General features: G+C 42.0%; 1 protein-coding gene across 2 annotated transcripts in view; it reads right to left on the reverse strand.

The window, feature by feature from the left end:
- The window catches only part of P4HA1 (prolyl 4-hydroxylase subunit alpha 1), a 67,163-nt gene that overhangs the window by 7,978 nt on the left and 45,668 nt on the right, over window positions 1–13,517 (reverse strand). For both annotated transcript variants that reach the window (XM_055092983.2, XM_055092984.2), the window contains exon 10: window positions 1,563–1,612. In XM_055092983.2, the coding sequence (XP_054948958.1) occupies window positions 1,563–1,612 (50 nt within the window). The remainder of the gene's footprint in view (window positions 1–1,562; window positions 1,613–13,517) is intronic.

Raw genomic sequence — 13,517 nt, forward strand, 5'->3', positions numbered from 1 at the left:
GAAATGTAAACACATCTTTATTTGTAATAGCCAAAAACTAAAAACTATCCAAATGTCCTTCGATGGGTGAATGGCTAAACTGTGGTATATCAGTAACATGGAATACAGGTTGAGCATACCAAAAGTCCAAAATGCAAAATGCTCTGAAGTTCAAAACTTTTAGTGCTAACATGACACAAGTGGAAAATTCCATACATAGTACTCCCTGAGGTAGCTCCCCTATCATACACACTATGCCCCAGCCAGGATGGAAACAGACAGTTCCCCATAAGGCTCCTGTATCACAAGAGATTTATTTTCAAACCCATTCTTTCTTTACTGAAGGTGTAATCCTTGTGGAGATTTAGAGTTTATGCCAGGGTCTCAAATTCAGCAGCCTACACTGTGGCAGATCCTCCTCTTACAGAGCTGTTATTCCCAAAGCTCTAGTTCCTGGAGGCACATACCTCCAGCCTCTGTGTTTTGTCCCCTCTTTAATTCTCTAAGTTTGGGATCATTGTTCAGTTTGCCTTTTGGAACACCCTTTACTTTCTTCCAGGCTTGCCAATGCATTTAAAGTATCTTAAGTGACTTTATTGGGTATCTAGGTGTTTGGTTTTTTTTTTTTAACTGGTAAAAAGGTTTCACAGAATATCTGCCACACCGTATTTCCATAATTCCAAATAGGCTATGAATTTTTAATGTTAAAATAACAGAATTAACATGTTGACAAAGAATCTCTCCTTGACCCAACTACTCAGGCTCCTCTGAACTTTCTTCTCAAGTAGGCCCTGACTTTGGGCTTCTGGTATTTACCTCTGCATTGTCCAATTTAAGCAAGAACCCTGCTAAGTCAGGTTAGCCAGAATTCCCCGTCCTTGCCATGTGATCACCCTCAAAACCTAACTGGGTTCTTCATCTTCCACTATCCCCTGGATGATGATCACTCTGCCCTGACTTCAGCAAGAATCCTGTTAGGTCAGTTTAGCCAGAATCTTCCCTTACCTCTTAGTAATTTTCCATCTACTAACACCCACCCTTGCTCATTGGCTATAAATTCCCACTTTTCCTTGTTGTATTTGGAATTGGGCTTAACCTCTCTCCCTTACTGCAAAATCCCACTGCATTTGCAGTGGTCCCTATACCTATTGCAATGGTCCCCCCTTGAATGAAGTCTGCCTTACCATCTTTAACAAGTGTCAAGAATAACTTTTTCTTTAACAATGTAATGCGGCCGGGCACAGTGGCTCACGCCTGTAATCCCAGCACTCTGGGAGGCTGAGGTGGGTGGATCACCTGAGGTCAGGAGTTCAAGACCAGCCTGGCCAAAATGGCGAAACCCTGTCGCTACTAAAAATACAAAAATTAGCAGGGCATGGTGGCGCATGCCTGTGATCCCAGCTACTCGGGAGGCTGAGGTAGGAGAATTGCTCCAACCCAGGAGGCAGAGGTTGCAGTGAGCCAAGATCGTGCTACTGCACTCCAGCCTGGGTGACAGAGTGAGACTGTTTTTTTGTTTTGTTTTGAGACAAACAATGTAATGCATAAGCCTCAGTGAATTTCTCCATTTCTTTTTCACTTACCCGTGCAAAGTCAAAATGGGGTTCATACTGTCCTCCAACTCCATAATTTGCTACCTGAAGGAAAGACACAAAGCATGAAAGAAAAGAACTATAAAGATTACTATTCAAAAAAATCTATGAACCTCATTTTTTGGACTTTTATAGACCATGGTCAGGTATTTACAGAGAAATGAAAAGTATTTAAAATCAACAAGAGTTCCTATGAAAACAGGGATGAAAAACAAAGGACAGCTACTATATATCTATGTATAGATCTATATCTACAGATGTATATATAGATATCTATATCTACGGATGTATATATAGATATCTATATCTATATATAGATCTACATATATAGATATCTACATATATAGATCTATATCTACATATGTACCCCTCCCCACCCCCCACCAGAGACAGGCTGGAGTGCAGTGATGCAATCAGAGCACACTGCAGCCTCAACCTTTGGGGCACAAGTGATCCTCCCACTTCAGCCTCCTGAGTAGCTGGGACTACAGGTGCATGCTACCACACCCAGCTAATTTTTAAAAATTTAATACATAAGCTAAAATTTGATATTTCTATTATTTTGTTTCACTAAACACTTTCCTTTGGAACTTAAATCAAAAAATGTTTTCCAAAGCCCCAAATGCTGCTGAACTCGCAATCCACTTTAATAAAATATCTTTTCTTACATATTTTTTCCCTGCTAAAAAAGGAAAGAAATTAACACCAATTTAATTATTCCTGTTGAAGGGCCCTAACAACTTCAGTTGCTTACGACAATGTCCCAGTGTGACGCACCAAAATTTAAGAAAAATATTTGGTCTGAGTTCAAGTTCCAGCTCTCTTAATTACAATGTAACTTTGGATATAATCTCAGTTTTCTTATTTGTTAAAGTGAAGAGAATGATACTTAACTCTTTCCCTCAATCACACAACACAATAAAATGCTGACAAAATCAAAGGAGAACATAATTAAGAGTGCTGCTGATGAAACCAGAAGGAGAATACTGGTGGAACTGGAACTGCTGGAGTGTGTCTTGCTCTGGGGGCCAGTAGCCACAGCACCCCTTCATCCCTGAAGCTAAGCCAGGAATGAAGGCCTACTTGAAGGCCTGACATTCCCAAGCAGAGCTGCCAGCAGCTGTTACACCCTTCCTGGTGGGGTCAAGAGAGGTGGAACTGCTCTACCCACCCCTCCCCCAACTCCCTGAGGCAGGAGCTGCAGCCATGTACTTACTCCCTTCCCAAGAAAATAGTACTTTGGCAGAACCCTGCATCCCATGAGATGTCTGGGCCACCCAGAACAGTCACGTCCCCTGAGCCTGAGCTGAAACAGCACATCACCCTTGGGGAATTGTTGCACTGGCCAAGCTGAGCAGCTGCACATCCCAGGGCTGAAGTAGTACCCAGAGACCCAGGGAAACAGAGCAGTGGCTAAGCTGAGAAATGTGCCCTGCAGGGCAAATAACTCTAGTACCCTGCTTCCCTGGAGAGTCTGCGCTGCTGAGACACTTCTCTTTCTAGGGAGTGAAGTCATTGCTGTGCTGCTCTCTGCCCCACAGGGCCCAAACAACAGGCATGCTTGGCCATTCAGGGGTGCCTGTTCCTGCTGTACCTGGCCTCAGAGTCTGGGATCCATCTGAGCTCCACCAATCCAGGTTCTAGAGTGACTACTAGAACCTGGTGCCTCATCCCCAGGGATAGGAGTTGCCACTAAGCCCTACTGGCTCAGGCTCCTAAATTAGAGCCAAACCCTGCATCCCAGACTCAAACCTCCAGAGCATCCTCTCTTCCCTGGAGTTGGGCCAGGGCTGTGCCCTGTCCACCAGGGGTAGACTCACAGCTACAACCTGACACTCTTTTCCCAAGCAGCTAGAGGGTGCCTCAGAGTCACAGATCCTGGCACTATAGGCAACCTACATCCAACCCTGCCATAGTGACCCTGTACCCTAACACCCAGGTGTTACAATAGTATGCAAGACCCTGAGCCCAGGATCCTAGCCCCACAGCCACTCCAAACGCTTGCACCTGGATTGCAGCACGATGGCAGCTGCTTGTAGGATATGTAAGACCTGCCACCAAGAAGACTCCCACTGGCTAAAACTCCCTATTGTGGGGAAAACAAGAATGGAGGGATTCCAAAAGCTCTTGCCACTGAAGATATTAACAATCTACTCCACAGCTACCACCACTGCAAACTTCTCCAGCCTAGGCTGTTGAGGCACCCACAGTTATTCTGACAATGAATGCAACTGAATAGGCTATAAGAGACTACAGTACTGAACCTACCTGGAAACAGAGTCACCACACCCTTCCCAAACAGCCCAACAGAAGCGGAAAGTTTAAAAGAGCCAATTGTTCCACTAGATGCACAGACATCAATGCAGGAAACAAGAAACATTAAAAAGCAATGAAATATGACACTGCTGAGAATGTAACTCTCTAGTTACAGGCCCAAATGAAAAGGAAATCAACACCTAGCTAGAAAAAAATTCAAATAATGATCTTAAGGAAACTCAAACAGATAAAAGAAAATACAGATAGATAATTCAATGAAATCAGGAAAACAATTCATGATATGAATCAGAATTTCAACAAAGAAAGATATCATAAAAAAGAACCAAACAAAACACTTGCAGCTGAAGAATTCAATGAATGCGGGAGGCTGAGGCAGGAGAATCGCTTGAACCTGGGAGGCAGAGGTTGCAGTGAGCCAAGATCTTGCCACTGCACTCCAGCGTGGCGACAGAGCAAGACTCTGTCTCAGAAAAAAAAAAAAAAAAAAAGAATTCAATGAATGAAATTAAAAATACAATACAAAGCTGCACCAGCACACTTGATTAAGCAAAACAATCTCTGAACCTGAAGACACATTATTTGATATTACTCAGAGGGGAAAAAAAAAGGAAACAATAATGAAAAAGGATAAAGAGAGCCTACAAGACTTCTGGGACACCATTAAACATTTGTATTACAGGAGTTCCAAAAGGAGAAGAAAGGTAAAAGGCACAGAAAACCTATTTAATAATAGCTGAAAACTACCCAAGTCTGGGGAAGAGATAAGGGTATCCAACTCCAGGAAGTTCAAAAGTCCCCAAATAGATTCAACCAAAAAAAGTCCCCTCTGAAGCACATTTCAGTCAGATTGTCAAACATCAAAGACAAATAAAGAATTCTAGAAACAGCAAGATAGCTAGATTAACAAAGAAAAAAGATCCAAATAAGCGCAATCAGAAATAACAAAGGTGACATTACAACTGACCCCAAAGAAATATAAAAAGTCCTCAGAGATTATTATGAACACCTCTATGCACACAAACTTTTATAAAAAACCTAGAAGAAATGGATAAATTCCTAGAAACACACAACCTCCCAAGACTGAAACAGAAAAAAACTGAAACCCTGAACAGACCAATAAGGAATTCTGAAATTGAAATTCAATTTTAATTAAAAACAAAAAAACAAAAAAACAACCTACTAACCAAAAAAAGCTCTGGACTGGATGGATTCACAGCTGAATTTTACCAGACATACAAAGAAGAGCTAGTATCAATCCTACTGAAATTATTCCAAAAGATTGAGAAGGAATCTTTCCTTAACTCATTTTATGAAGCCAGCATCATCATTCTGATACCAAAACTCATCACAGACATAATGAAAAAAGAAAACTTCAGGCTGATATTCCTGATGAACACAGACACAAAATACTCAAAAAAATACTAGAAAACAAAACCTAGCAGCACATCAAAAAGTTAATTTACTATAATCAATTAGGCTTTATTTGTGGGGTGCAAGGTTGGTTCAATAAATGTAATTCACCACATAAACAGAATTAAAAACCATATGATCATCTCTGCAAATGCAGAAAAAGCTTTCAAAAAAATTCAGCATCCTGGCCAGGCACAGTGGCTCACACCTGTAATTCCAGCACTTTGGGAGGCCAAAGTGGATGGATCACCTGAGGTCAGGAGTACGAGACCAGCCTGGCCAACATGGTAAAACCCTGTCTCTACTAAAAATATAAAAATTAGCTGGGCATGGTGGCAGGGGCCTGTAATCCCAGTTACACAGGAGGCTGAGGCAGGAGAACTGCATTAACCCAGGAGGTGGAGGTTGCAGTGAGCCAAGATCACACCACTGCACTCCAGCCTGGGCAACAGAGTAAGACTACATCTCAAGAAAAAACAAACAAACAAACCCAGAAATAACAGACACTGGCAAGGATGAAGAGAAAGGGGCATGCTCATACACTGCTGGTGGGAATGTAAATTAGTACAATCACTATGGAGAACAGTACAGAGGTTCCTTTAAAAACTAAAAATAGATCTACCGTATGATACAGCAATCCCAGTGCCAAGTATATATCCAAAAGAAAGGAAATTAGCATGAAGAGATATCCGCATTCCCATGTTTATTGCAGGACTATTCACAACAGCTAACATATGGAATCAACCTAAGTGTCCAACAACAGATGAATGGATAAAGAAAATGTGGTGCTTATATATAATGAAACACTATTCAGCCATAAGAAGAATGTAATCTTATCACATGGATGGAACTGGAGTTCATTAGTAAAATAAGCCCAGCATAGACAAATATCACATGTTCTCACTCACATGTGGGATTTCTGCATTTCCAACTGAGGTACCTGGTTCATCTCATTGGGACTGGTTGGACAGTGGGTGCAGACCATAGAGAATGAGCCAAAGCAGGGCGGGGCATCGCCTCACCCAGGAAGCACAAGGGGTCAGGGAATTTCCCTTTCCTAGCAAAGGGAAGCCATGACAGACTGTACCTGGAAAAACGGGACAATCCTGCCCACATACTGTGCTTTTCCCACGGTCTTAGCAACTGGCAGACCAGGAGATTCTTTCCTGTGCCTGGCTCAGTGGGTCCCATGCCCATGGAGCCTTGCTCACTGCTAGTGCAGCAGTCTGAGATGGACCTGAGAGGTTGCAGCCTGGCTGGAGGAGGGGTGTCCACCATTGCTGAGGCTTGATTAGGTAAACAAAATGGCCAGAAAGCTCAAACTGGGCGGAGCCCACCACAGCTCAGCAAGGCCTACTGCCTCTGTAGACTCCACCTCTGTGGGCAGGGCATAGCTGAACAAAAGCCAGCAGACAACTTCTGCAGACTTAAACGTCCCTGTCTGACAGCTCTGAAGAGAGCAGTGGTTCTCCCAGGATGGCATTTGAGCTCTGAGAACCAAAGACTGCCTCCTCAAGAGGGTCCCTGACCCCCGTGTAGCCTAACTGGGGGAAACCTCCCAGTAGGGGCCGACAGACACCTCATACAGGCGGGTGCCCCTCTGGGATGAAGCTTCCAGAGGAAGGATCAGGCAGCAATATTTGCTGTTCTGCATCCTCTGCTGGTGATACCCAGGCAAACAGCGTCTGGAATGGACCTCCAGCAAACTCCAACAGACTTGCAGCTGAGGGACCTGACTGTTAGAAGGAAAACAGAAAGGAATAGCATCAACATCAACAAAAAGGTCATCTACACCAAAACCCCATCTGTAGGTCACCAACATTGAAGGCCAAAGGTAGACAAAACCACAAAGATGGGGAGAAACCAGAGCAGAAAAGCTGAAACTTCTAAAAATCAGAGCACCTCCTCTCCTCCAAAGGACTGCAGCTCCTCACAAGCAACAGAACAAAGCTGGACGGAGAATGACTTTGATGAGCTGACAGAAGTAGGCTTCAGAAGGTCGGTAATAACAAACCTCCCAGCTAAAGAAGCATGTTCTAAGCCATCGCAAGGAAGCTAAAACCCTTGAAAAAAGGTTAGACGAATGGCTAACTAGAACAAACAGTGTAGAGAAGACCTTGAATGACCTGATGGAGCTGAAAACCATGGCACAAGAACTTCATGGTGCATGCACAAGCTTCGGTAGCCGATTTGATCAAGTGGAACAAAGGGTATCAGTGATTGAAGATGGAATTAATGAAATAAAGCAAGAAGACAAGTTTAGAGAAAAATGAGTAGAAAGAAACAAATAAAGCCTCCAAGAAATATGGGACTATCTAAAAAGACCAAATCTATGTTTGATTGGTGTACACCTGAAAGTGACGGGGAGAATGGAAACAGGCTGAAAAACACTATTCAGGAAATTATCCAGGAGAATTTCCCCAACCTAGCAAGGCAGGCCAACAGTCAAATTCAGAAATACAGAGAACACCACAAAGATACTTCTTGAGAAGAGCAACCACAAGACACATAATTGTCAGATTCACCAAGGCTGAAATGAAGGAAAAAATGTTAAGGGCAGCCAGAGAGAAAGGTCGGGTTACCCACAAAGGGAGGCCCATCAGACTAACAGTGGATCTCTCTGCAGAAACCCTACAAGCAAGAAGAGAGTGGGGGCCAATATTCAACATTCTTAAAAAAAAAGAATTTTCAACCCAGAATTTCGTATCCAGCCAAACTAAGCTTTGTAAATAAAGGAGAAATAAAATCCTTTGCAGACAAGCAAATGCTGAGAGATTTTGTCACCACCAGGCCTGTCTTACAAGAGCTCCTGAAGGAAGCACTAAACATGGAAAGGAACAACTGGTACCAGCCACTGCAAAAACATGCCAAATTATAAAGACCATCGATGCTATGAAGAAACCGCATCAATTAACGAGCAAAATAACCAGCGAACATCATAATGACAGGATCAAATTCACATATAACAATATTAGCCTTAAATGTAAATGGGCTAAATGTCCCAATGAAAAGGCACAGACTGGCAAATTGGATAAAGAGTCAAGACCCATGAGGAGACACATCTCATGTGCAGAGACACACATAGGCTCAAAATAAAGGGATGGAGGAAGATCTACGAAGCAAATGGAAAGAAAAAAAAAAAAAAGCAGCGGCTGCAATCCTAGTCTCTGATCAAACAGACTTTAAACCAACACAGATCAAAAGAGACAAAGAAGGCCATTACATAATGGTATAGGGATCAATTCAACAAGAAGTGCTAACTATTCTAAATATATATGCACCCAATACAGGGGCACCCAGATTCATAAGGCAAGTCCTTAGAGTCCTAAAAAGAGACTTAGACTCTCACACAATAATAATGAGAGACTTTTAACACTCCACTGTCAATATTAGATCAACAAGACAGAAGGTTAACAAGAATATCCAGGACTGGAACTCAGCTCTGCACTAAGCAGACCATTATAATAGACATCTACAGAACTCTGTCCACCCCAAATCAACAGAATATACATTCTTCTCAGCACCACATTGTACTTATTCTAAAACTGACCACATAATTGGAAGTAAAGCACTCCTCAGCAAATGTAAAAGAACAGAAATCACAACAAACTGTCTCTCAAGACCACAGTGCAATCAAATTGGAACTCAGGATTAAGAAACTCACTCAAAACCACTCAACTACATGGAAACTGAACAACCTGCTCCTGAATGACTACTGGGTACATAACGAAATGAAGGCAGAAATAAACATGTTCTTTGAAACCAATGAGAACAAAGACACAACGTACCAGAATCTGTGGGACACATTTAAAGCAGTGTAGAGGAAAATTTATAGCACTAAATGCCCACAAGAGAAAGCAAGAAAGACCTAAAATCGACACCCTAACATCACAATTAAAAGAACAAGAGAAGCAAGAGCAAACAAATTCAAAAGCTAGCAGAAGGCAAGAAATAACTCAGATCAAAGCAGAACTGAAAGAGATACAGACATAAAAAACCCTTGAAAAAATCAATGAATCCAGGAGCTGGTTTTTTGAAAAGATCAACAAAATTGATAGACAGCTAGCAAGACTAATAAAGAAGAAAAGAGAGAATAATCAAATAGACACAGTAAAAAATGATAAAGGGGATATCACCACCGATCCCACAGAAATACAAACTACCATCAGAGAATACTATAAACACCTCTATGCAAATAAACTAGAAAATCTAGAAGAAATGGATAAATTCCTGGACACATACACCCAAGACCAAACCAGGAAGAAGTTGAATCTCTGAATAGAAAAATAACAGACTCTGAAATTGAGGCAATAACAGCCTACCAACTAAAAAAAGTTCAGGACCAGATGGATTCACAGCCGAATTCTATCAGAGGTACTAAGAGGAGCTGGTACCATTCCTTCTGAAACTATTCCAATCAACAGAAAAAGAGGGAATCCTCCCTAACTCATTTTATGAGGCCAGTATCATCCTGATACCAAAGCCTGGCAGAGACACAACAAAAAAAGAGAATTTTAGGCCAATATCGCTGATGAACATCGACGCAAAAATCCAACCGAATCCAGCAGCACATCAAAAAGCTTATCCACCACAATCAAGTCAGCTTCATCCCTGGGATGCAAGGCTGGTTCAACATACACAAATCAATAAACGTAATCCATCACATAAACAGAACCAATGACAAAAACCACATGATTATCTCAATAGATGCAGAAAAGGCCTTTGACAAAATTCAACAGCCCTTCATGCTGAAAACGCGATAAACTAGGTATTGATGGAACATATCTCAAAATAATAAGAGCTATTTATGACAAACCCACAGCCAATATCATACTGAATGGGCAAAAACTGGAAGCACTGTTTGAAATCCGGCACAAGACAAGGATACCCTCCCTCACCACTCCTATTCAACATAGTGTTGGAAGTTCTGGCCAGGGCAATAAGGCAAGAGAAAGAAATAAAGGGTATTCAATTAGGAAAACAGGAAGTCAAATTGTCCCTGTTTGCAGATGACATGATTGTATATTTAGAAAACCCCATTGTCTCAGCCCAAAATCTCCTTAAGCTGATAAGCAACTTCAGCAAAGTCTCAGGATACAAAATCAATGTGCAAAAATCACAAGCATTCCTATATACCAATAACAGACAGAGAGCCAAATCATGAGTGAACTCCCATTCACAATTGCTACAAAGACAATAAAATACCTAGGAATCCAACTTACAAGGGATGTGAAGAACCTCTTCAAGGAGAACTACAAACCACTGCTCAACGAAATAAAAGAGGACACAAATGGAAGAACATTCCATGCTCATGGATAGGAAGAATCAATATCGTGAAAATGGCCATACTGCCCAAGGTAATTTACAGATTCAATGCCATCCCCATCAAGCTACCAATGACTTTCTTCACAGAATTGGAAAAATCTACTTTAAAGTTCATATGGAACCAAAAAAGAGCCCACATAGCCAAGACAATCCTAAGCCAAAAGAACAAAGCTGGAGGCATCATGCTACCTGACTTCAAACTATACTACAAGGCTACAGTAACCAAAATAGCATAGTACTGGTACCAAAACAGAGACATAGCCCAATAGAACAGAACAGAGGCCTCAGAAATAACAACACACATCTACAACCATCTGATCTTTGACAAACCTGACAAAAACAAGAAATGGGGAAAGGATTCCCTATTTAATAAACGGTGCTGGGAAAACTGGCTAGCCATATGTAGAAAGCTGAAACTGGATCCCTTCCTTACACTTTATATAAAAATTAATTCAAGATGGATTAAAGACTTACATGTTAGACCTAAAACCATAAAAACCCTAGAAGAAAACCTAGGCAATACCATTCAGGACATAGGCATGGGCAAGGACTTCATGACTAAAACACCAAAAGCAATGGCTATAAAAGCCAAAATATACAAATGGGATCTAATTAAACTAAAGAGCTTCTGCATGGCAAAAGAAACTACCATCAGAGTGAACAGGCAACCTACAGAATGGGAGAAAATTTTTGCAATCTACCCATCTGACAAATGGCTGATATCCAGATCTACAAAGAACTTAAATTTACAAGAAAAAAACAACCCCATCAAAAAGCGGGCAAAGGATATGAACAGACACTTCTCAAAAGAAGACATTTATGCAGCCAACAGACACATGAAAAAATGCTCATCATCACTGGTCATAAGAGAAATGCGAAGCAAAACCACAATGAGATACCATCTCATGCCAGTTAGAATGGCAATCATTAAAAAGTGAGGAAACAACAGATGCTGGAGAGGATATGGAGAAATAGGAATGCTTTTACACTGTTGGTAGGAGTGTAAATTAGTTCAACCATTGTGGAAGACAGTGTGGTGATTTCTCAAGGATCCAGAAGTAGAAATACCATTTGACCCAGCAATCCCATTACTGGGTAAATACCCAAAGGATTATAAATCATGCTACTATAAAGACACATATACACATATGTTTACTGTGGCACTATTCACAATAGCAAAGACTTGGAACCAACCCAAATGTCCATCAATAATAGACTGGATTAAGAAAATGTGGCACATGTACACCATGGAATACCATGCAGCCATAAAAAAGGATGAGTTCATGTCCTTTGCAGGGACATGGATGAAGCTGGAAACCATCATTCTCAGCAAACTCTCACAAGGATAGAAAACCAAACACCACATGTTCTCACTCATAGGTGGAAATTGAACAATGAGAACACTTGGACACAGGGCAGGGAACATGACACACCAGGGCCTGTCGGAGGGTGGGGGGCTGGGGGAGGAATAGCATTAGGAGAAATACCTAATGTAAATGATGAGTTGATGGGTGCAGCAAACCAACATGGCACATGTATACCTATGTAACAAACCTGCACGTTGTGCACATGTACCCTAGAACTTAAAGTATAAAAAAAAAAGGGGAAGGAAGGAAGGAAAGAAGGGAGTCAGGGAGGGGGAGGGGGGAGGGAGAGAGGAAGGAAGGAAGTAAAGAAATAAAGAGGATGGGAGGGAGGAAGAGAGAGAAGAAGAAAGAAAGGAAAGGAGGGAAGGATGGATGGAGGGAGGGAGGGAAGGGAAGGAAGGAAGGAAGCAAGCAAACATGGAAGGAAGGAAATATGGAAGGAAGGAAGGGAGAGAGAGAGGAAGGAAGGGAGGGAGAGAGGAGGGGAGGGAGGGAGAGACGAGGGGAGGGAGGGAGAGAGGAGGGGAGGGAGGGAGAGAGGAGGGGAGGGAGGGAGAGAGGAGGGGAGGGAGGGAAGAATCAGAAATCATAGCCAGTGAAACCCAGGAAAACCATTAGGCAGGAATCAGGACGATACCTTATTCAGGTTTGCATTCCCAACATTTAGCACCACATGTATCAAAAATGTTGTTGGATGAATACTGAACAACAGTCAAACACTGAATAAACCTGGCAGGTTTGCATCACAGGGGAGGGCACAGTGTTACTGGACTCTGAGTGGGTTGCTGTTTTTCATGCCAAGTCATGATAGGATTCAGTGTGTTGGGTGAACACAGTTTTATGAATCTCACTTTTAAAAAACTGCAAGTGCTATAAATAAAAGCTTTCGTAATTTTGAGATAGAAAAAAAAAAAACAGAAGAGAAGACCACGTGTTCTGACAAAGACGGAGTAGGATGGCATCAGACTGTGTCACTGTAAAACACATACACACACACACACACACACAAAATACATTTTTAAAACTTAATTAGAAAAAGGGAATTAACTGTCTTTAAGAATACATTTTGGTCTTCTGATAAATTAACAGTTTATTTATTTATTTATTTCTGAAACAGAGTTTTGCTCTCGTTGCCCAGGCTGGAGTGCAATGGCGCAATCTCAGCTCACCGCAACCTCCACCTCCTGGGTTCAAGCAATTCTCCTACCTCAGCCTGCTGAGTAGCTGGAATTACAGTCATGTGCCACCACGCCCAGCTAATTTTTTTGTATTTTTTAGTAGAGACGGGGTTTCTCCATGTTGGTCAGGCTGGTCTCGAACTCCTGACTTCAGGTGATCCACCTGGCTCGGCCTCCCAAAATGCTGGGATTACAGGCATGAGCCACCAGACCCGGACAACAGTTTATTATTTAAAGTTGAAAAGAGGCCAGGCACAGTGGCTCATGCCTGTAATCCCAACACTTCGGGAGGCCAAGGCAGGCAGATCACTTGAGGCCAGGAGTTCAAGACCAGCCTGGCCAACATGGTGAAACCCCATCTCTACTAAAAATACAAAAATTAGCTAGGC

The sequence above is a fragment of the Pan paniscus genome, chromosome 8, assembly GCF_029289425.2.
Source record: "Pan paniscus chromosome 8, NHGRI_mPanPan1-v2.0_pri, whole genome shotgun sequence".
Lineage (NCBI taxonomy): Eukaryota > Metazoa > Chordata > Mammalia > Primates > Hominidae > Pan > Pan paniscus.